This window comes from Misgurnus anguillicaudatus, unplaced genomic scaffold (genome assembly GCF_027580225.2).
Source record: "Misgurnus anguillicaudatus unplaced genomic scaffold, ASM2758022v2 HiC_scaffold_32, whole genome shotgun sequence".
NCBI classification, from domain to species: domain Eukaryota; kingdom Metazoa; phylum Chordata; class Actinopteri; order Cypriniformes; family Cobitidae; genus Misgurnus; species Misgurnus anguillicaudatus.
This window is the reverse complement of record NW_027395282.1, coordinates 108,006-133,270: the sequence shown is the minus strand read 5'-3', so window position 1 is coordinate 133,270 and position 25,265 is coordinate 108,006. Positions and strand designations below refer to the sequence as shown.

The 25,265-nt window shown below is 36.2% G+C and overlaps 2 protein-coding genes across 6 annotated transcripts; one reads left to right on the top strand and one right to left on the bottom strand.

Annotated features, from left to right (window-relative positions):
• Positions 1 to 94: 94 nt before the first annotated feature.
• LOC141363110 (putative C-type lectin domain family 20 member A) lies at positions 95 to 13,839 on the bottom strand. Of its 2 annotated transcripts, none has more exons than XM_073865656.1 (5): positions 13,776 to 13,839; positions 11,161 to 11,538; positions 1,436 to 1,786; positions 774 to 859; positions 95 to 676 (listed from the first exon to the last, which is right to left on the bottom strand). In XM_073865656.1, the coding sequence occupies exons 1-5, from the start codon at positions 13,807 to 13,809 to the stop codon at positions 539 to 541; spliced, it is 987 nt and encodes a 328-aa protein (XP_073721757.1). In that variant the 5' UTR covers positions 13,810 to 13,839; the 3' UTR covers positions 95 to 538. The 2 variants fall into 2 exon arrangements, with proteins under 2 accessions (XP_073721757.1, XP_073721758.1); XM_073865657.1 differs by having other exon boundaries at positions 11,161 to 11,535.
• Positions 13,840 to 18,849: 5,010 nt separating this feature from the next.
• Positions 18,850 to 22,796, top strand: LOC129453958 (uncharacterized). 4 transcript variants are annotated; one of them, XM_073865653.1, is made up of 3 exons: positions 18,850 to 18,936; positions 19,884 to 20,141; positions 20,614 to 22,796. In XM_073865653.1, the coding sequence occupies exon 3, from the start codon at positions 20,619 to 20,621 to the stop codon at positions 21,834 to 21,836; it is 1,218 nt and encodes a 405-aa protein (XP_073721754.1). In that variant the 5' UTR covers positions 18,850 to 18,936; positions 19,884 to 20,141; positions 20,614 to 20,618; the 3' UTR covers positions 21,837 to 22,796. The 4 variants fall into 4 exon arrangements, with proteins under 4 accessions (XP_073721754.1, XP_055074348.2, XP_055074349.2 ...); XM_055218373.2 differs by having other exon boundaries at positions 18,853 to 18,936; positions 19,815 to 20,141; XM_055218374.2 differs by having other exon boundaries at positions 18,862 to 18,936; positions 19,818 to 20,141.
• The last annotated feature ends 2,469 nt before the right edge of the window (positions 22,797 to 25,265 follow it).

The window sequence follows — 25,265 nt, the reverse complement described above, 5'->3', positions numbered from 1 at the left end:
ACCCACATGGCCCTGTGTGAAAAATTTACTAAAATATGTAATTACACAGACACAACAAAATGTTAAATGCAGTACAATACAGGTTTTGTTAAAAAAACATTGAAATAATAGCATTTTGACCTTATCTATTGAGTTTATTTGTGTAATAAATTTCACATGTAATTACATTACAGGATAAAGATGTTATTATGTTTTAGTAAATTATTACATTCTGTACAGTTATTACATTATGAGTTGTTACAGCTGCTATTAGACTCAATACAATCATATGTGTTTAGATACAGACACAAGGCTGACTGTGAGCTTGTGATTTCTTGATAAAATATATATTGACGTCTAATAACACTTTATAAAATGTTTTACTCTTGTCTTGTAATATTAAATAATATGCAAATAATTGAATGCAGATATTGCATATACATGTGGTCATTTGATTAATCAATTGGAATATCATATAATAAATTTAATTATAAAAATAACATCTAATTATTAAAGAGGAGAAAGTTTCTTGCAGATCACAGATACTGACTGTGAAACACTAAAGAGAAAAGTTTAAGCAGCGTTGCTGAACATTTTCACGCTGAAGTTTTGGTGTAAAAACATTTCCATCTGACTGAACTTTCCACGTCAGTCTTGTGTCCTTCTCTATCCCATAATCCTTCAGTTTCTGCTTCATCTAAACAAAGAAATAAATCAACAATGTCACAACAAAGTGTTTCATATTTATAAAATGTGTCTGTGTTTTTGTACTGCACAGATAGTTCAACACTTACCCACTTTATAATGATCTCCATCACTGCAGGATTATTTAGATTTTGAGCAGATTTCACCTCCACGCGCACAATCTGTTTCCTAGAAACTGTTAAAACATTACAAGTTGTGAGTCAATCCATGTCAACTCAACTAGAGGTAAACAAGACCAGGGCTTAACAATAGATTTTTTGCTCACGAGCCAAAGTGGCTAGTGGTTTAACTAAGTTCATCTAAGTGTTGTTCATTTTACTCTAAAATGACTCTGTTGTTTTTGATTCTTTGCGTAGTTTACCGGAAGTTATGTTTGTTCCACGAAAGACGTTTGTTTATGTTGTTACTGCTGAAATCGTCTATACTGTGACTAGAGTGGCGTTAGGTGACGAAAATCATTTAACTTGTAGGGTAATTTTCATTATATGAAAATCCCTTTAAAGTATGACATAATAGCATCCCTATAGAAAATAATCATTAAATCACCAATATCACTGTCGATTTGTTTCTGATTGGCGGACAAATGATGTGTGCAGTCATTTTTTTTCTAAATAAACACTGATACAGTTCCAGGTCTGTTCCATATGACAGCAAATGATTTTAATTATTTCAAACAGCCTTGGAGCTGACTGTGGAAATAAATAAGTAAATAGTCAAGTGTATTTATGATATCTGTACACATGAAACGTACAGTGCATGCAGATGAAAGAATGGGGGTCTGAGCAGATCTCATCACTTATCACAGCACCAGGACGTTCAACTCCACAAGATGGGTTCAACCCAACTATGTTAGGTTCTCCACTCATCCAGGTTATGGGGTAGTTGTTGACATTTGTCCCATCTGACCACTTCCATGAGTCTCTGTACAGACCAATCCACGCTCTTCCATAATTTCCCATCAGTTTCTTCAGCAGGTTGTTCTCAGTTGAATTCTGAATGGTGGCCAGATCTGTGTGATACTGTCTGCAGTAACTCTGAGCATCATACCAGTTCCTCCAGCCATTACTGATAAGAACAAACCGGTTTGGGTCGATTTGGTCCTCTGTTATAGGACAAATGGTGTTGTTAATGTATGAAGAGATCAGGGGCTCCCCACACCTGTTATAACTCATTTACATTTAAAGGTGCAGTGTGTAGATTTTAGCAGCATCTAGCAGTAAGATTGTGAATTGTAACTAACGGCTCAGTCCACCGTTTACCGAAATGCATCGAGAAGCTATGGCCGCCACAGGACAAACATGTTGTGATTTAAGACAAAATAAAGTAGTGACAAATTGCGCTCTGTAGAGCAGTGTGTGCGTTTAGCATTTGGTGATGCAAAATGGTGACTTCCATGTAAGGAGACCTGCGGTGTATGTAGATAAAAACAGCTCATTCTAAAGTAATACACATAAAAACAATTATGTAAGGTCTTTATACACCACTGATAACATGTATATCATATTGCATTTCTTTCATTAGATCCTTCTAAAAGTTACACACTGCACCTTTAACAGTCCTTCCACAAAAACAGAGTTTTTTGTGATTGTTGTGGGCAAAAATCCTTGATCTTGCGGCACGTTTTCTTAAAAAATGCGATGGAATATGCGGGATATTTATGCAATTTTATGCAATGAAATTGCGGGAACTTGCAAAAACTGTGAGAACTTGTTGCAACTGTTTGCAGTTTTTCAATGATTTTCACATCACATAATTACATCACCCTAACCTGCGCTTGTGTGAGGTAAATGCAACATTTTTCAACTTTCTGCTAAGATATATGTGATTTTTGCTACGAAAATTTGGGGATTATGAAATCATGCAAGCCCTGCATATTTTGCACATGGAAATCTGCAATTTATGCTGCAAAAGTGCGGCGTATTTGAAAAAATGCGTCCCCAGCATAAATATGCAGACTTTACGTGTTGAATCATGCAATCACATAATTGCATTTTTCTGGAGGGACTGATTTAAAATGTTAATTTGCACACCAATACTTAATGCATCCTCTATCTGAAGCATTTTGAACATTTATTCAATGTTAAATAAACAAGATAATAAAGTGATACTCGATCATCATTAGTGATAATACCGGCTGTTAACAAACACAAGCTTTTTAAAATTTCCTTTGGTGTGTAATGTTAATGATATGCAAAAGGTACAACCCTCAAAGTAAACGATGATGCGAGTTATCGTCTTCAACATAAATCTCTTTTCTTGGACTACAACACACGGATTGTAGGCAACAGTTTACTAGTACTATGGAATACTATAAAAAATATTATAAAACGGGCAGTTCTGGTTCTTCATTCCGATTGGTTGAAACGCGTTCTAAGCTGTGATAAAATTCCTGATCTCTCAGACCTGAAAAGTCTGGAATATATTATGGAGGTGGGGCATTGGGGCCCATCAGGACTGCCTATGCATAGGGCCCGAGATCTTGTGGAACGCCCCTGGGAACTGCGCAGAGGTGGAAAAAGTAATCAAATATTGTACTCAAGTAAAAGTAAAGTTACTTTAATAATATTTTACTTAAGTAAAAGTAAAGTTACTTGTCTAAAAATCTACTCAAGTAAAAGTAAAAAGTAAGTCATTTTAACTTTACTCAGAGTAAAAGTTACTTTTTTACAGCGGGATGAGGTGGAGGATTCTAGTATAGTTCAAAAACGACAAGGGAATATACATCTCAAACTAGTTGTTTTTAATTGTAGGAACATCTTTACAATTAAAGTGCAATAACAAAAAGTTAATAAAATAAAAAGCTTTTTTAAAGTAAGAAACATTTATTGAATTGTTTAATGATTTTTACATGTGAGTTATGCACTTTTGAAGGTGGTCAGCAGCTAGTAAATACAATCACTATATTAAGGTTGTAATTGATGTATTGCTGGTAACATACATTATTTTATTAAACTATATATCTAGTTTAAATGAGCATATAATGAGATGAGTGCCATGTCTATATACATTTGACACGTTTATTATCTTCTTACTTTCCTGACCTGGGTACCTGATTACCTTTATTCTTCTCTCTCTCTCTCTCTCTCGGGGGATCCTGGGAGTTTGCGTGTGTGAGAGTAACGGTGGGAGGGTAAAGATCGAGTGGTGTTCTTTTTCACCTATACTCTTTTTTACCACTTTATCTGTTTTTTTTTCTTCTTTTTTTCACTTTTCTACCGGCATGATTTGGTAAGTTTTATCTTTAACTTTTCGTTGCTGGTTTTGCGGAGGGATGGCGTCTCAGGCAGAGGCGCTGTCCTTGCGGAATGGTTTCAGGTGTGTGCCTCCTGATGGGGTAATGGTGGAGGATGTGCTTGTTGCTACAGGTGAAGCGGTAGGTCACGAAAATATTTCTTCGGCCTCCCGCATGAATAAGGCCGTTGTAGTCTTTCTGAACACGCAGAATCTTGTCAATCAGATAATTGAAAATGGACTCATTATTAATGATGACTTAGTGCAGGTAACGCCACTTTATGCGGCTTCTTCTAAGATCACGATTTCAAACGTGCCGCCTTTCATAACAAACGAAGCGTGCGAGCGTGAGCTAATTCGCTTTGGGAAAATTGTAGGTCCGTTTAAAATGATCTCTTTAGGGTGTAAACACCCGGCTCTAAAACATGTGATGTCGTTTAGGAGAAATGTAAACATGGTTTTAGACTCACCGGAGCGAACGCTGGACATATCGTTTCGTGTTAAACATGAAGGGAAAACGTATATGGTTTACGCGACAACTGGCAATATGAAGTGTTTTGAATGTGGCGACATCGGACACAAACGACACATGTGCCCACACAAAGAACGCGAAGTTGAAGTTATTAATGTGAGATCAGATGCTAGCTCTCAACTTGCGCCAGCTCAAAGAGATCGGGGTGAGATAGAGGGTCCTCCTGAGGTAAGATCTTTAGGAATGGATGTTAATGTTTCAGATAATACTCAAATAAATACTGCAGTAAGGGCAGTGAGCGTACCCGATCTGAATAGTGTTGTGATTGTTAATAACGGAGAAAACACTGAAACACTGAATGCTGAAAATGTCAATGATTCTGTACCTAGCACGAGTGGTATTCAGAATAGTTTTTGTAGTGTAGAAAGTGTAGAAGAGAAAAAGCAGATGGAGTTGAGTGGTACTATGAATGAAGCTTTGCTAAATGAAAATGCATCTATGTTGGAAACTGTCTCAGACTCGCAGGAAGATTATATGTGCAGTAGTGAGGTGGACTCTCAAGAGATTGCACAAGATGATTCTTCATTGTACGCATTAGATGAGATCAATGCTTTTCTGGATGACACTTTTGGGAAGCAAGTTAATGTGATTGATTTCTTTCCAGATATTGAGAAGTTTGAGAAGTCTGTTTCAGTACATCAAAGGAATGTGAGTCTTGAAATCTTAAGTGAAAAGAAAAGGTTTCGTTTGAAGAAACATATAACCGCTATTAGAAAGTTCAGAAAAGTGGAAAAAAAGAGAATGTCAAAAGTTTTGTTTTAGTTAATCATCTCATGCATCACATGGTGACTCTTTCTGTAATGCTGCTTTTATCTGTTTTTCTCCTTTCCCTCTTAAATCTTTATATGGATGTATTAAGAGTGGCTTCACTTAATATAAATGGGGGAAGGGATATGCACAAACGTGCATTAATATCTGGAATAATAGAGCAGAAAAAATTACATGTTATTTATCTTCAAGAAACACACAGCGATGCTGGAAATGAAGTTGAGTGGGGTCTGTGGTGGAAAGGGCAGTACAAATTAAGCCATAAAACGAATTTGAGTGCAGGCGTGGCTATTCTTTTTGCACCTGATTTAAAAGTTACTATTTTGAGTACAGAAGAACCAATGAATGGCCGTCTTTTTGTTGTTAAAGCAGACATTGATGGGGATATTTATTATTTTATCAATGTGTATGCACCAAATGTAGGGTTTGAAAGATTAATGTTTTTTAGTGTGTTAAGTAATGTTTTTAAAAAATGTTTTAATGATGGAAATGTTATAGTCGGGGGAGATTGGAACTGTACAGAGAATTTTTCTGTTGATCGAAATACCGAGGAGCCTCATATTCAGTCCTCATCTTGTTTATCAAAGTTAATAAAGGCAACAGATCTTTTGGATATATGGAGGGTAAAAAACCCTGATGTGAGGCAATATACATGGATCAAGGTGAATGATAATAGAATTACTGCTGCTCGTTTGGACAGAATTTATGTATCTAAACAGTTGAGCAGTCAAATTATTGATGTTTCTATCACACCAGTGGGTTTTACAGACCATAATTTGATTTCGATTGTAATAAGTAAATCTCAGAGTTCAAATAGGTCGTCTTTTTGGCATTTTAATATTAGATTGCTTAAGGATAAAGAGTTTTGCAAGAATTTTGGAATTTTTTGGCAGCAGTGGAAAAGAAAAAAAAGCAGTTTTGAAAACTTAAGACAGTGGTGGGATATAGGAAAAGTAAATATAAAAATGTTTTGTCTGCAATACACTGCTAATTCTACCAATGTGCTGAAAGAAACAATTGAGTCTGTTGAAAATGAGATATCATCAATAGAAGCAGAACTAATTAATAGATATGACCCTAGTTTAAGTAGCAAGTTACAGAGGAAAAAAATGGTTTTGGGATCTTTTTTAAATGAGAGAGTTAAAGGGGCCTTGGTAAGGTCTCGGTTTATTTCTGTTGCAGAAATGGATGCTCCAAGTGCATATTTTTTTAATTTAGAGCGTAAAGTGGCAAAGCACAAACAGATGGCTTGTTTACGTCTTCCTGATGGAAGGATGACATACAATACAAAAGATATGCGTCGTCATGCTGTGGATTTCTATTCAAATCTGTACACTGCTGAGCATTGTGATGTAAATTGTTCTGCAACATTGTTTAAAGATCTACCTCAAATAGACTCTGATTCAAAGACTGCTTTGGACTTGTCTTTATCCTTCCAAGAAATAACTGCTGCCTTGGGTCAACTTAATTCAGGAAAAGCTCCAGGCATTGACGGTTTGCCACCTGAATTTTATAAACATTTTTGGCATTGCATTGGACAGGATCTTTTTGAAGTATTTTGTGTTTGTAACAAAGATGGTATGTTGCCTGTATCCTGTCAACGGGCTGTTTTGTCATTGCTGCCTAAAAAAGGGGATCTGTCTTTTTTGAAGAACTGGAGACCGGTCGCTCTTTTGACGACTGAATATAAAATATTATCCAAATGCCTTGCAAATAGGCTTAAAAAGTATCTCCATCAAATTGTACATAGTGATCAAACATATTGTATTCCAGAAAGGACAATATCGGACAATCTGTTTTTGATACGGGATGTTTTAGACATTTGTAGAGCTTCTAAAATAGAAATTGGTTTAATCTCCCTAGACCAAGAGAAAGCGTTCGATCGTGTTGATCACAATTATATTTTTAATGTTTTCAAAGTGTTTGGTTTTGGGTAGGGTTTTTTAAAATGGGTGAAATTGTTGTATACAGGGGCTTCTTGTATTGTTAAGGTGGGGGGTGGTTTGAGTCGTCCCATCTCTGTAACAAGGGGCATAAGACAGGGGTGTCCTTTATCAGGACAGCTATATAGTATAGCAATTGAACCCTTTCTTTGTCAAATACGAGAAAAAATATCTGGCTTGGATATACCTGCTATTGTTAAGAATTCAAGAACAGTTTTAAGTGCTTATGCTGATGATATTACCGTGTTTGTTAAAAACACACAAGATGTCAAAGTTTTGTCTGATGCACTTTATATTTATGAGAAGGCTTCAACAGCCAAGGTTAACTGGGACAAAAGTGAAGCACTCTGGGTTGGTCAAAGTACTTCAGAGAATCTCCCAAAATTACCTAGAGACCTTAAATGGAAATTAGATGGTCTTAAAATTTTAGGCCTTTTTTTTTGGTTCAAATGAGTTTCAAAAATTAAATTGGGAGGGTATAGAGGAAAGAGTATGCACTCGATTGTCTAGATGGAAATGGTTGCTACCCCAGCTGTCCTACAGGGGAAGAGTGTTGGTCGCCAATAATTTGGTGGCATCTACTCTGTGGCATAAATTTAATGTGCTGCAACCACCAGCAGGGCTAGTTCAAACGATCCAAAGGCACTTGGTGAACTTTTTCTGGTCTGGATGCCATTGGGTGCAAGCTGCAGTACTGTATCTTCCTGTACAAGAAGGGGGACAGGGTCTAGTGGACCTCAAGGCAAGACTCATGGCTTTCCGATTACAAGCTGCTCAAAAGCTGCTATATAACGGCAATTGTGCTTGGATGGATACTGCGATAGCCCTTTTGCGGAGGGCAGGTGGAATGGGACTTGATAAACATTTATTTCTTATGGACTTACAAGAGTCTGAGTTGGTAGATCTTACTCCTTTCTATAGATCTATGCTTGAAGCTTGGAAAGTTTTCAATGTGTCAAGATCACTTGATCTGGAAGCAGGGCCTTGGCTGTTGGAAGAACCTTTGTTTTTCAACCCACTCCTGCCTTCAAGATTTCTATCATCTGCATGCTTACGTTCAAGGATGCTGGCAGCTGGATATGTGAAGCTGGGTCATATATTGAGTAGCAGCGTGGAAGTTATAAGCCAAAGGACTAAAGTGAAATCCACGAGAATGATAAAGCAGCTCCTCACAGATATACGGGGAGTTTTCGTAGAGGAGTACAGAGACTTTCTGGATAAAACAACGATGATCCATGAGTGGACAGAAGAGTATGAGTACGTTTTTCCCTCACTTACAGTCAGTGCAGCTGCGGAGAATTGGGAAGAAGATGAGCACTGTCTGCTGACATTTAAAATCCCTGAATTGGACTGTTTTGAGTTAACTGGAAAAAAGGCCTTGTACTGGACTTGTTCAAAAGTGTCAAATGCCCGGACTTTGACTGGTGTGTCTGTTGCAAAATGGACAGATTTTCTTGGACCTGACTCTTCCCCTAAAGGATGCTGGCGTGCTCTGTACAAGTGTCCGATTAATAAACGGACAGGTGATCTCCAGTGGAGAATTGTACATGGAGCAATAGCTACGAACAGATATGTGGCGCATCTCAATCCTAACATAGGGGTGGGTTGTCCTTTTTGTTTGGAGGTAGAGTCAGTGGTCCACTTATTCGTGCAGTGTTCACGTTTAGGGGATCTTTTTTGTCTTCTAAAAAATTGGTTTTCGTCTCTGGGTGAAGGTTTTACTATTGAATTGTTTGTTTATGGGCCCAGGTACTCTGTTCAAAGGAAAAAGACATTGGTTCTAATTAATTTTTTGTCAGGTACAGCAAAATTGGCAATTTGGAAAACACGGAAAAAAAAACTTTTAGGGCAGGAGGCAACAAGTGTTGTCCCCATGTTTTTGGGACTGGTGGCAGCTCGACTGAAAGTAGAGTTTGCCTATTACAAGTTGGTGGACTGTCTATTGAAATTTGAAGAAATATGGTGTATTAATGAAGTACTGTGCACTTTGTGTGACGGAAATGAGTTGGTTTTGACTTTTTAAACATATGTGAAGGAAAAAAAAAAGAAAAAAAAAAAAGATGAAGTGTGTGTAATATATGATTAAATTGTTAAAATAAAAGAGTATTAAACTCTCAAACTCTCTCTCTCTCTCTCTCTCTCTCTCTCTCTCGCTCGCTCGCTCTCTCTCTCTCTCTCTCTCTCTCTCTCTCTCTCTCTCTCTCTCTCTCTCTCTCTCTCTCTCTCTCTCTCTGCAATGTCTAATGACCTGCGCATTCTCGAGGACGTTTTGAAGTTGTGTTTGACTTGACGCGAAGCTGCTAGACCTCGGAAGATAATGCGCATGGTATTAAAAACGCGTCATGCAATTTCGTATAAGAGCATGAATCCTACCTTTCATAGAAATGAAACACTCGCTTCGGGTCAGTGGAAAGTGTGCTTAAATATGACCAGGGGTTTCTTTCATAAAGATTTGAACTGAGGCGGGTCTGCATTAGCGCGCGCCTGTCTCGTCCGGCTCCATGGTTCTTTTTGCGCGCGTTCCCCCGAGCCCCGCCCATTTACATCCGTTGCGCGTCTTTATCACCTTGCTTTATATAATATTTTTTTACTCAGTAACGAATATGATTTAAAATGTAGCGAAGTACAATACTTTAAATAAAACATACTTAAGTAAAAGTAAAAGTACAGATTTTAAAAACTACTCAAAAAAGTAAAAATACACAAAAAAACTACTCAATTACAGTAACGTGAGTAAATGTAATTCGTTACTTTCCACCTCTGGAACTGCGCTCTGTTTCAGTCACACTTGATTCTGAGGAACTACTTTGTTTGGCGGAAGAGTAATATTTGTACTAATATAATTACAACTTATTTGTGTTTTATTTTATAAAATCCCGCTAACGTTTTGCATATGAAGTAACCGTTTTATAAACGCAATAAACCCCTTGAAGCAGTGGGGTTACAGTGCATTTTATAACAGCTAAGGCGGTTTTAGGCACTTCGCGTCGTGCCTAACAACGCCCCTTAGCTGTTATAAAATGCACTGGTAACCCACTGCTTCAAGGGGTTTATTGCTTTAATAGTATAGAAATAAATGGGGCTCATGAACGGTTTAGTTACAAACATTCCTCAAAATATCTTCAGTCGTGTCCATCAGAACACAGACATTTATACAGGTTTGTAACAACACGAGGATGAGTAAATGATGACAGAATTTTCATTTTTGGGTGAACTATCCCTTTAATGCCAAACATTTTTGTCTCATTTTATTTATTGGATTATCTTTATTTCTATTTTACCATTGTAGCTTGGTGTTTTATTATAATCTAAAAATGTATATGTTATCCACCTTGATTTCATGATTTAAATAAAAACTCACATCAGTAAACCGAACCCTATAGGGTTTACACCAAACGCGAAGCGTGCTATAGACCCCTTCAAGGTTTGTAAACATTGAATGACTATCGGGTGCGCGCGCAGCACGGGGTCGAACTGTTCATACCATTTGCATGAATCGCGAAAACTTAACGGAAGACCCACAGCCCACGACGTAAGTAGGCATTTTTGACGATACCGAATAATACGCAACTCAATCTGCTGTAATGACTTTTCTGACCCCAACATGCGCAGTGGGAACAGCCTGTGACGTGAACCGTGAAGGGGTCTATGGCATCGCGTTGCTCGCTCTAGATTACTCGCGGGATTTAAATTCGTGTCATGCGAATTTTTCGCTCGAGTTGAATATTTTCAACTTGGGCGAAGACGCGTTTGATGCGAATAGCGTGTGTTTTCACGGCAAACCCGCCGCCCATATCGCATCATTCGCATTGCCCCACGCGAGGAAGCGTTTGATCGCGTCTTTGCATTGACTTTGTATGTGATCTACTCGCGCAAATCGTGGAACTCGCATCTGGTGTAAACCCATAGTAACATCCGTAAAAAGTTTGCAGTAAAATAAAGATATTTGGCTCATTGCCTGTAGCAGAGACACAATCAGAGCTGAAAATATTTCATACTTACCATTGTAACAAAAAAACACATATTTTTCTATATCACAGTAGATATCTTGCCAAGTGCCTGCAGCTTCAAAAAACCCACATGTCTCTCTTCCATCAAAGTTGTTCGGTTCCCCAGTAGGTCTATACCAGTTCTCATATGTAATGCTCTCATTTTTATTAGACCACCGCCAGCTGTTGATGTCATTGTAGAGTCCAATCCAGGGTACTGAAGTCAATGCTGGTTCAATTGCTAGTAGTTCTGCCTGGTCTTCACTGCTTTCAACAGTGGCCAGATCAATGTGATTCTGTCTGCAGTAAGCTTGCGCCTCGTACCAGGTCTTCTGCTCCTGGATGAGGAGGTACCCATGCGGGATGCTGTGGATAAACGGACAGAGTCCTGCTGAGATGAAAATGATGGAGTCAAAATTGATTCTAAATTCTGAACCACAAATAAATATAAAGAGTTTCACAATTATTTCTTAAATCCACAAATGCACAATAAGCTAAATGTAAATATATGTTAGACATTTCATTAATAGGAATGACATTTGAAATCCGTACAGAGCGCAAACTTGATTTCAGCTGCAAAAATGGACATTAAAGATGAAGTCATATTTTATTTTACTTGATTGTGATGTTTTTTTTTAATTTGTTAAAACATGATGAAGGTTAAGTTAAACATAATCACTGCATACATGGTGCTGATAGACGTGATGCCCGAGTGGCTCTAAGCATTCATCAAACGCAACTGACTTTTTATTTTATATATAAATGAGATTTGTGAGGTTTCAAAAAAATTACACTATGTATTATTTGCAGATGACACAGATTTATATAGTTCAGGAAATGATTTGGAAACTTTAGCTAATATTGAAGATGAAATGGTTAAACTAAAATTGTAAATATTGAGAAGGTGTCTGAAATTAGATTTTTAGGAGTTACCTTAGATGAGAAATTGACGTGAAAAAGTCATATAATGCATGTAAAAAATAAAATGTCAAAAAGGCTATTTATTTTGAATAAGGTTAAATACAGTTTACCGTATAATACAATGAAAATGTTATATTGTTCAATGATTTTGCCTTATTTAAACTATTGTGTAGAAATATGGGGAAATACATATTAAAGTAACACTATGCCTTTATTTATTTGACAGAAAAGAGCTATTCGTATTATTTTCAAAGCAGGATATAGAGATCATACAAATCCACTCTTTATTAGATCAGGATTATTAAAATGTAAAGACATTGTAGAATTACAAATTTTATAAGTGATGTTTAAAGCTAGAAGTAAAGCTCTTCCAGATGATTTACAAAAGTTATTTGTTCTCACTTCTGAAGATGGAAATCATAGACGGCCGTATGACTTTAAACATCGAACAGCACGAACAACCCTGAAACAAATGTGTTGGTCTGTTGCTGGAGTAAAAGTGTGGAATTTTCTAAGCAAAGATTTAAAAAGTTGTAAAAATATTTTCGAATTTAAACGGAGTTACAGAAAGAAACAACTTGAATTATATCAAATTGAATTTTGAATTGGACTGTATGTGATTATTGTAAAACATTTAAATAAATATTAGATATGTTGCAGTTTGGGTGATGGTGGAGGGAATAATGCTGTAACATCTACTATTTAAGTTAATATATTCTTTCTGGTGATATTTATGTCATCTACTATTTACGTTAATAAATTATGGGTGATGGTGGAGGGAACAAGGTTAATGCCATCTACTATTTATGTCTATAAAGGGGGCAGATAAATATAAGAATATTATTCTTCCATCTGCTCCTTTCTGATCATGGAAATGTAAAGGAAAAGTCAAAATGAATTGTATGTGCCTTGTATAAATAATGCATTTTCATGAAAAGAATAAAAGAGAAAATGAAAATGAAAAAAAATGAAAAGCATTAATCCACATATTTGTTGCCCCACTCGTCTCCCCCCGATGCTGCAGTCTGTTAGCATAAGCTTGCCCACCGGCCGTTTTCAAATACACCCTGCCTGCAGACTTACTGAATAATCATCAAACAGTTTACGGTAGGGTCTCTTTTCTGGCCGTGGATGAAAGATGGGGAAATGAGGATGACACAGATATTTTGAATGTATTATTTATGTTTGACCTTTAATTATTTATTGAGTTATTTTTGGTTAAAGGTCATCTGTACGAACATCGTTAAGGTTAGTCTACGTTATGTAATTAAAGTAAAAAACATTCTCTTATGAAAACCTGTTATATTGGAGTAAAAATAATCATTTAGCCATTATTTTGTTGTTTATAAGACACATATATTTAGTCTATTTGATGACTAGTCTAGTCTTGGGATTTCAGTACAGACACCATTATTTTTATGTCTGTGAATTAAAATTAAACCTAAATTATGTTATTAATGTGTTATGCATTTGTACAAATCATAGACATTTTTAAGACAAAAATGCCCCATATATTTAAAACATGTGGTCAAAAAATTAACCCATAAATAAATCTTCTGATGTTTTATCTGTTATTTAGTATTTGATATTTTTCATGAGATTTTGAGTGACGTGTAGATGAATTTAGAAAACACTGATGGTGATGAAAACCCAACATTAATTACTACACATCAAACTAATCTTCACAAGACCCCTACACACACTGACCTGAGATCAGCAGAACATGAATCAGTCTTTCCATTGTTGATGTTTTACAGTGTGTGATGAATCTGAAACAGTTAAAAATAACACAATGAATCATGACAAATACATTTAAATCAGTGAAGTGAATAAAAAAAACATCTGTGTTTACCTTATTCAACCAACTGAAGGCGTTCTCTTTACTTTGTGTTCTCTACTTTCATTTGGTTTGTTTTACCTACACAAATACTGATGCAAAATGTGGGTTTGGGGACGTGTCTTAGAGAGGTATTGGGGAAAAAAACACACAAAACCCTTACAGTGTAAAAAAACACACTTACATTTTTAAGTATAAGCAACTATTTTTTTACTTGACCACTTTAAAAAAAAAATCATTATAAGTTTTTGTTTTGTTTTTAAGTTATGTCAACTATTAGTCAAAAACTTTAAATTGTAAATTTAATTGACTTGCATAACCAATTTGATTAAACTTGCACAAAACACTGCAGCATTTTTTTTTACAGTTAGTGATGAGATGCTGTTTAAACTCCTCTCTGTCTCCATTTGGATTCCCTAACCTACTTCAAAATCATCCTCGTCTTCTATGCCAGATCTTGTAAAGGAAAAAGGAAAGTTACTTCAGTAATACTACTCGTATCTGTCAAGAAGTGTGTGTGTGTGTGTGTGTGTGTGTGTGTGTGTGTGTGTGTGTGTGTGTGTGTGTGTGTGTGTGTGTGTGTGTGTGTGTGTGTGTGTGTGTGTGTGTGTAAATTCACCCATCAGAGATCAGCTTGCACTATTATTCATTGCTTTGTGTATTTCAACATTTAAATAAACTCACCTGTTAATGTTTATCTCGTCAACAACTGTTATGAGCTAAAATGCAAATGTTTTTATTTTTATTATGTTATTATACACTATATCACAGTTTTAGGTTATCTTTTAATGAAACGTCCCACACAAACTTACTAGTGGTCACACCACAGAAGGCAACAAAAACAGCTTTAACATTTTTCCATAACAGCAACATTGAGATCATTTTAACTCAGCATCTTAAACGTTGCTGCTTTTCTTCATCTCCAATTCACTTTTTAATGAAATTATGTTGTTCCTCTGAGAAATGTTTGTAACAGTCCATTTTACTTTCAACATTCTGAAGCTAGTGCACTAGTGTGCAGAAATATTACTACTGTCAGAATCCTGTCAGATCCTTGTTTGTATTTAGATTTAGTTTAGCATGGCAGGGTTCTGACAGTACATATGTTCTATGTTGGAGATGCGTGGTTTTAGTATTAGTTTATTCTGACCACGCATTTCCCAGGTCTCGTCACTTTTACCCCGATCCCTTACTTGTAATGATTTCCAGGTGTATGTAATTTACTTTGTCCCTATTTATTGTCCTTGTGTTTGCTGTTCAGTGCACGTTCGTCTTGTCGTATTTCTAGTTGGTTCCTGTGAGTAGTGAGTTATAGCTAGTCTTAGTCTGTTTAATGTTTTGTTCTAGTTTAGTGTCAGTTCAGTGTTGTGTTTTCCTTGTCTTGTTTTGCCCGCTCGTGGGTATTGTTTTTTCTGTTTTACCTGGTTTGTTAATAAATCCCTTTTTGTTAACGTCTGCATTTGGGTTCATGTCTTGTGTCTCAAAAACCCTCACAACTACTACTAATAACAGTGATCAGGTTACTGATGTTGTTCTGCTATTTTTTGAACACAATTGTATGGAATTGAGAAACACATCTATGACCTAAATGGGTTTAAACATCACATGCTTCAGTGGCATGCAAATAATAGGCCTTAAATATTTACTTTAAACAAATGACATGCAGAAACTTCAAAGCGTTTCGAAGTGCATTCAAAGCAACATCTGTTTGTTCATTTGGCGGAAATCTTGGAAACACTCCCACACTGCAAAATATATTTTTATAATTATAATAAAATATAAAAGGGAGTTTGGAAACGTATAGCAGAGCACAGATGAAAACATGTTTACTCAGCGCAAGCTAGCAGTAAGCTAAAGCTAATCTTTTACATTATAGCGATGACGCTGATGACGATTCTCTCAGACCAATCAGTGATCTACTGTGTTTTTGCATCACGTTTGGTATCAGCTCGGGTCGCTTGGAACCCCAACCGAGGTGGTATGAAAAAAGTATCGGGTACCACGTACTGCACCTAATGGAAAAGCTCCCATAAGTAAGCTGACCCAAACTAAACCAAACTAAACCGTGGGGTACTATGCAATGGAAAAGCGCCATAACACCTCTACCTGTAACCTGGTTTTCCCAGGAGGTCTCCCATCCAAGTACTGACAAGACTCAACCCTACTTAGCTTCAGTGGGCAACCAGTCTTGGGCTACAGGGTGATATCACAAAATTTCATTATATAGTCATGTAAATTTTTCATTCTTTTTTCGTGATATTATCACAAATTTCCGTGTTTTTCGTGATCGTATAACGAATTTCTATTTTTTATAACTGTTTTGTCCTATTTTCTTACCATTGTCGCTTCGGTTTAGGGTTACACTGTAAAAAAGATGTTTCAGTGTTTTCTCCATTCACTATATACAGCTTGACTGCAACTAGATGACTACTGGCAGTCAAGCTGGATATAGTAAATGGAGAAAACACTGAAACATTTTACAGCTGATGCTACCCTACTGACAAACAAGAGAAACCATCACAGAAATTTTACTGGTTTCCTTGAAAAGGCCATAAGGAACAATTAGCTTTTACCATTAAAACAAAATTATACAATTTACTAAATTCCTTTTTGTAGTGTGTTTTGGGACACATTTCAGCAAATAGACCCCAACACCTAACAGTAGAGACCATTTTTTCAGCAGGGTAAACAGTGAAATTCACGCTCCTGACAAGATAACTTCTAGAAATGTGAGGTTGAGATGGTCTGTGGTAATAAAACAGTTAAGATGTGCAGCAGAGTAACTGTTGAACAGATTTAAAGATGTGCTGGTGACCATGAATGCTCTGTTTAACTAACCAAACAAATGCATTTCTTTCATTTGCAACTTAGTTTGGTTAGAACTGCTTGCAAAATGACCACATGCAAATGAAGGACGAAATCTTCTGGAAAATAAAATGAGAATTTGAAATGACTTGATGTAAAAAAACAAATAAAGATAAACTCATAATGTAATAAGGTAACACTTTACAATAAGGTTCATTAGTTATCATTAGTTAACTACATTAGTTAACATGAACTAATAATGAACTGCACTTATACAGCATTTATTCATCTTTGTTAATATTAATTTCAACAATTACTAATACTTTTATTAAAAGTTTGTTAATGTTAGTTAATGCACTGTGAACAAGCAAATAAAGCTTTATTTATATTAACTAACGTTAACAAAGATTAATAAATACTGTAACAAATGTATTGCTCATGGTTTGTTCATGTTGGTTAATACATTAACTAATGTTAACTAATGAACCTTATTGTAAAGTGTTACCTGTAATAATCGCACAGAATTTCACATACTGTATTATCAATTTAATACAATTTATTTCTAAGAACATAGTAAAATCTCGAGCTCATAATGTAGTTATATTTTTATAATGCAATAATAATTTTTCACATAATGTAATTAAGTTATTATGTAATTTACTAAATTATTAGCTATTTGCAATGTAACAGTTAATTAAGTACAATCACATAATAGAAAAATGTTTACAACATCTCTTACGAAAAGTAACCATGTTTTTGTGGTAAAAGTGTATTAACCATGATTTTTCAGTGCATTGATTACTATTAGCAACTTTCATCAAAAGTACTAGTTGTCTGATCAGTCGAGATCCCCTCCTGCTATCATCATTTCCCAGATATTATCTGTCCCAAGAGAGCCTCATAACTACCACCTCATTGGCCATGGGATTGTGTGATTGATCTCCTGTCGGATGAACCCGTGCCAAGAGCGATCTATCCACTTACATGACAAGTCTACATGGCTACAAGGCATCCATACATAATAACTTAATCTACTGATCCACGCGTTCAACTGGATTGATCAGGGCTGCTTTTCCCAAAAACATTGTACCTGAAAATCGTTGTAGATCTACGAGTGCTCTGGCGTAATTGGAAATCCCTAAGTGCATTGTAATATGAAGTGTTACGAGGTCACCTGCAGAACAACTTGCAAATGCAAATAATATTCAGGGTTTTGATTGTGCTTACCTTCATTACTTTTCTTTTTGTTTAAATGCATTTATAAATGATTCCATCAATTATTAAATAAAAATAAAGGAAAAAAATTGACTCAACTCAAAGCAACTTGGTGGTTTTAATGTGGATAATACTTTTATGAAGATGTTTTATTCTTGTTTTATTGAATCACCTTTTCTTTTGTGTGCTGGTACGGGTCACTTAATCTTAAAAATAGAAATAGATTACGGGGCATTGTAAAAGTGTTTAGCAAGATTGTTGGCACTTCCTTGAATGATCTGAATAATGTGTACAAAACTAGGACTTTGAGGAAGGCTGAGTTAATTATTATGGATTTGAGCCATCCCTTGCAGAAGGCTTTTAAACTGCTCCCATCTACACGCAGATACTATGTGACCCTTTGTCGCACAAACAGATTAAAAAAATATTTTGTACCTCCTGCTATTGGTTTTTTAAATAATTTTAGGTAATTATTTATTAAGGTCTTGTTTTAAGGTCAGAATTTACACCCAATGCCATTATTTATTCATTGTTTTGATTTGTTAAACATATGCTCTATTTATTTCATTATTTTATAGGCTATATCAAAAATAAATTCAATATGAAAGCTTAATAATTAATATAATATGATAACAGTTTAATGCAATAAAATAATTAGTAAACGCATTTGTCACTGTGTCTGTTATATTTTATCTGCTATCAGTGCCTAAACAAATGGTCATTAATGCTGTATTTAAAATATATAGGAAATTCGCTAATTGTTTTGTTCAAACTAAGCATAACAAAATTCGGGAAACCTTCTTTCCTCACTGGGTATTTGATAATAAACGCTTTAAATGTTTGATTCTTTAGTGTGAATGAATTCTCTTATACGTCCTCCGGAGCAGAAGGTGGCAGTAATGCAGCACTAAAGCTCGAGAGACCAACCGCCGCCGTAAAACAAAAAGAAGAAGAATCACATCCGCTCTGAAACAGAAACTGAAGCAAAAGAAATTAAATCTACACACATTGGTAAATATATTTCCACTCTTTATCATCATTTAAACAAGTGTCAGCTGAATCAACAAACACCACAGCAGATTATCTTCATTTTATGCTTTATCATTTCACTCGTTTATACTTCAAATCACTTTGTTTACTGCACTTGCATTCGGATGCACACTTATTTTTAAAGCTTCACTTTTTTTACATTCTGCACAAAAATGTATTTTTACTTTGTTTACCTCTAGTTTACAACATTTATCTTTTATTTTGTAAACGCTGTTCTACTTCACTTGTTGAAATCATAGTTTGATAGAAAAGCATACAATAGTTACAAAGCGACTTTGTTTTAGTACTGAGGTAAAATATGAACATTTAAAATAAGAAGTTCTTAACTTGTTAGAGAAAAATAAGCACTACTAGCAGTGATATCTATAAAAAGTAATCTTAGCAAAGTTGACTGCATCTTTCATGGGTAGCCTCTTTCTGTGCACGAAGCAAAACAATGGTTTATTTATATTTTTATTTGGGCTTTAACTATATGGGAGTTCTTTCCAGACAATTTTAAATTAATTACTTAAATTCTGAAAATAAAATCGCCAAGTATTTCCTAAATCTGAAAACTAAATACTAAAATAAAAATTAAAACAAAATTAAATTGTCATTTCATTTTTAAGGTGATAATGCGTCTTTCCTGCCAAATTGAAAAATAAAATGCAATTGATGATTTCACATTTAAATTTCAATACAATCTCGAGACAATATTAAAGGGGACATATCATTAAAATGAATGAATGAATGAATGAAAGCCTTTATTTTCATTGTACTTTACAATACAACAAAATTACGATCCATCAACCTGTCTATTCATACAATACATAAAAATAAGGGGCTCTTGTTTTGAAAAGCAGGTGGAGCAGAGGAAACAACACAGCTGTGGCAGTGGATAGAGTCTGATAGTTGTTGTCTCGGAGCAGGAGGTGGGATCAGCTGATGAGGGTTTGGTGGGCCTCTCTGATGTGGAAGCGGTTCGATCGAATGAAGGTCTTGAAGCCTCTGATGACCAGCATCCGAGTGTTATTGGGAAAGGTTTTTTTGGGCAGCTGTGGTTGCCGCACCTACTGTATGCGTAAGGAATGACTGGAAAAGGGGTCGGCTGGGATGCCAGATTGAAGTGAAACAGATTTAAAGTGTTTTTGGAACCAGAAACACGTAACCGAACGATTGGAGTCTGAGTGAGTCTAATGTGGTTATAATTTGCATTAAAGTTAGAAGTGAGAGAGTTTTGCATGCAAAAGACATATATGAAACAGGTCAATCTTAACAGCGACTGTGACGTTACAGTCAAGTTGTACAACCTAACATTAAACACAATCTCCAAACAATTGGAATTATTTCTCAAAATTTTCATCTGATACAGACTCAAACATAAGATCTGTCTACACACACACACACACACACACACACACACACACACACACACACACACACACACACACACACACACACAGAGCTACTGAAGGAGAAACAGCCAATCAGGGCAGAGCTCAACATTATTATTCATTAATAGACCATTTCATTATAAAGACAAATCCTAGGGTTGTAAATGGACATGAAAAACTGACTAAACTGATAAAATTGAATTGAATATAAACTGAATTGTATTTGTTTTCCAGTACATTTTTGATAATGTATTGTTTGTTTTAGATACGATGGAGGTAAAAGAGGAAACTGAGGAACTGAATGAAGTTGAGGAGAGACATCAGGTACCTCATGATGTCATTACTGAAGAGGAATCTCCTGATTGTTTAGAAATATCAACTAAGAAAAGAGAAACCAATCATTCAGTCAGTTCCCATGAAACGCTTTCCACAAGAAATGGACACCATAGCAAAGACAAGAGCACTAACAATAAAGAGAGATGTCACACGTGCCAGCAGTGTGGAAAGAGTTATGCATTTAGGTGTTCCCTTAGGGCACATTTGAAATCTCACACTGGAGAGAAGCCGTACAAATGCACTCATTGTGAAAAGAGTTTTGTATGTGCAAGAAGACTTATGTTTCATGAAAGAAGTCACACTGGAGAGAAACCTTACACCTGCACTCAGTGTGGAAAGAGTTTTTCACAAAAAGGAAACCTTATGTCTCACGAAAAAATTCACACCAAACAAAAGCCGCACACCTGCTCTCAGTGTAAGATGAGTTTCACACTGAAAGGTCATCTTGAGAGTCACGTGAGAATTCATACTGGTGAAAGACCTTTCATGTGCTCTCAGTGTGGAAAGAGTTTTGCACAAAAAGCAACCCTTATGACTCATGTAAGGATTCACACTGAAGAGAAACCTTACACCTGCCTTCAGTGTGGGAAGAGTTTTGCAATTAAATCATCCCTGACGCATCATGCAGTGATTCACACCGGAGAAAAGCCGCACACTTGCCCTCAGTGTGGAAAGAGTTTCACACTTAAAGCTCATCTTCTGAGTCACATACGAATTCACACTGGTGAGAAACCTTTCATTTGTCCTCAGTGTGGAAAGAGTTTTGCACAAAAAGCAACCCTTATGACTCATGTAAGGATTCACACTGAAGAGAGACCTTACACCTGCCCTCAATGTGAAAAGAGCTTTACACAGAAAAGTCATCTTAAGAATCACATATTAAATCACATTGGTGAGAGACCTTACACGTGTAATCAGTGTGGAAGGAGTTTTGCACGAAAAGATAATCTTGAGAGTCACACATCAATTCACACTGAAGAGAAACCTTACACGTGTCCTCAGTGTGGGAAGAGTTTTGCAATAAAATCATCTTTTACCCATCACAGAGTAATTCACACCGGAGAAAAGCCGCACACCTGCCCTCAGTGTGGAAAGAGTTTTACACAGAAAAGTCATCTTAAGAGTCACATATTAATTCACATTGGTATTTAAAGCAACACTAAAGAGTTTTTGCTCTTTGCTCCCCCTACAGGTTAGAAGCGTAATTGTTCATTACCACTGTCGTAAATACTGCAGTATAGCTGGCTCTGATTGGATTGTAGGTCTGCCGTAAAGCAAGTTTTTGTAGTTTTCACTCGAACTACAGGACCACTACCCGACGGTTGGAAACTTCTTTAGTGCGATTTTGGCCGATAGAGGGCTGCAAAGCGAATGTGAAAGTGCAGTTCACCCTGTTTCCAATGTACAAACGACTGAAACTTTTTTGGAAACATTATTTTTAGGTAAAAAAAACCTCTTTAGTGTTGCTTTAAAAAAGTGACAAGTGTACAGGGTTAACAGTGTGCTTTGGTCACTGGTCAAATGTTTTTACGAAAAGAGGGGTTTAGACATCTGTGAACTGCTTCGAATAAACAGTTTCCGAGAGATGAGGTAAAATACATAAATAATTTATATTTTGAAAAAGTAACAATGAGTTTTTACTTTGTATGTTTTTAAACCTGTTGTAGAGGTCTTCAAGACCATATTAGACAGCTTTAAAATATTTAGGACATCTGCAGTGCACTTTAAATTCACTGTGTTAGAAACATTATACAGTCGCAAGAAAAAGTATGTGAACCCCTAGTAACACAATGTGTATAAGCTGACAACACACAAATAATTCTAGTTTCTTGTGTCTTTTTTAAAAACACCCATTAAACATTCACAGTGCTGGAGGAAAATGTAAGTGAACCCTTGGATTTAATAGTTTGAGGATTTACTTGGATGTCCTGCTGCATTAATGAACAACAACTCAGCTTATTCACCCAAAAATGAAAACTCTGTCATCATTTACTCACTCTCATGTTGTTACAAACGTGCATACATTTCTTTGTTCTGATGAACATGAAGGAAGATATTTTGAGAAATGTTTGTAACTAAATCATTTGTGGACCCCATTCACTTCCATAGTAGGAAAAAATAATACTATGGAAGTAAATGGGGTCCACAAATGCTTTGGTTACAAACATTTCTTGAAATATCTTTGTGTTCTTCAGAACAAAGAAATGTATACATGTTTGTAACAACATGAGGGCAACTAAATGATGACAGAATTTTCATTTTTGGGTGAACTGTCCCTTTAACCCTAACTGGTGGACAGCCACCCTGACATTGACTGATTGGCTGTTTCCCAATGAGGTTCACATCACCCGCTCTCATATTAAATAGATTGGGGCTTTCATGATGGAAATTATATGTTTGAGCCTGTCTCAGACGAGGATACAGATTTTGAACAAAAACTTGTTAGGAGATTGGAAATGGATGTTTCTGAGTGGTACATTTATTTTTGTTTTTTCAGTATGCACATGCAAAACATAAGTTAACTGTAATGCCTATGGGATTGTCTGATTGGCGTAGAGCACTTTAATAAATATAATTACTTTGACCGGTGATACGCGATGCTAAACGGCTAACATTCCAATGCCGACCGGCAGTATGAGCATGTTGTCAGACTGATATAAAGATATTTACGTAACACCTCACACCATAAAAGTATAAATAAATGTGTACCTGCTCAACAAAAAGTCTGCCGTGTCAGCGTCGGTTTTCAGTCCCATATCTCTGTGAAGCTCCTTCAACGGTCAATGGCGGACCCTATATTAATTCGACTTTGAGTCCGTTGTTTGAGTCTCCATTTTTATCTCTGTCAGAAATTTCATGTCGTGGGCAGGGTGGTGTGCAATGGGGTGGAGACGCGAGCGCAAGGTGGAGTATCAAGTGGAGCGGGGATTGGATGAGAGCAGTCGACCAATGTAAACTGTCCGGCCGGACAGCTTACATTGGTCAACTTCTCTGCCGCTGTACACCCAATAGAGTGAATGGATTTTTTTTCATTCTTTTTTCCCATCATATTGTTAGGATTTTACTGTAGAACCATAACCAGCATCTAAACGAGGTTATTAATAATGAACAATCTTTGAAATTGAAGATTATAGCTTTAATGTCTTTGCAAGGTTTACACTTAGGAAACTAAATAAACCACGTTTTAAATAGACCTGTAGTACAGACATGTTTTTTTTTCCGATTTGTATAACCACAGTTATTCAATACAGACTATTGTTACACATGTTTTTTATAACACAATCAGGATTGTTTTGTGGTTACCATGTTTCATTACACAACATCTTTTTGGTTTTATTTGCAGTAATAGCAGGGTAAATTTTTGTAAGGTTTACATTGACCCTATTATTAAAGGGGACATTCCATGAAAATCAGACTTTTTCCATGTTTAAGTGCTATAATCGGGTCCCCAGTGCTTCTACCAACCCAGAAAACATGAAAAATAGCAACCCTGTAACTTTGTTTTGGTAAGGCTCTCTCTGCAAGCATGTGAATAAATAGGTCATGCGGATTTCGCTCCCCCCATGACGTAGGTAAGGGCTCCAATTATAATGATACCGCCCCTTCAACTGCGCTATCCAACCATGAACGGCCTCACGAGTGCGATAGACAGAGAGAAAGAATGACTGACAGCACGACGCGTGTGTATTCCATCAAACACAAACAGGAGCCTACAATCTTATAACTTGTAGTTTTAATAATCTTTCTAAAGATTGAATTAATGTTCTAAAGGATTAACGTTACCTTAGTGCAAGAGAGAGAGAGCGAGTGAGCGAACGAACGAGAGAGAGAGAGAGAGCAACGCGACGGTTCGCTTTCAAGTAAGTTATGTTGTTTAATATGTTTCTCTGAAGTTTATATAAATGAACACGAGGATTAATGCACTGCACGAGACAGAGTGAGTGAACAACGCGTATTCACTATCATACACAATAAGTAAATATGTTGTTTAATGTTTCTCTGAAGTTTCAAATGAATGAGGAGTTACAAAATAGATGAGAGACTGACAGAAACGCGAATGTGTTCAATATGTGTGCACAATAAACTTAAACATGTCATTTGATCTGTTTCTCTAAAGTTTAAGCATTAAACGTGTTGTTTTATTACAGATCATTTAAATGTGCTCGTGTGGTTTGGTCAAAAAGCAAACTTCTGAGTGTTTGTGGACGTGTATTTTATTGTAACATGCTGAAACTCATTATGCCTGTTTAAAACAAGGGCAACATGAGACCTTAAGTCTTTATTTTTATTCCACAATGTTCCCCATCTACTGATAAACATGTATTTAGTATGCATAAAACAGATAATTGACTTTTTAAACTTGTTCATATTTATAATGCTTAACATCGCTCACTAACTTCTTTCGTGAGAGAATCTCCCTCGCCTCGATGCTCTACAGCGGGAGCGCTTGAGACTCCGCCCACCTGAGCAGCTCGTTAGGATTTAAAGGGATACACACAAAAACGGTGCATTTTTGCTCAGCCCCATAAATTGCCTATTTTAACATGCCACAATAAATTACCTATATGGTATTTTGAGCTA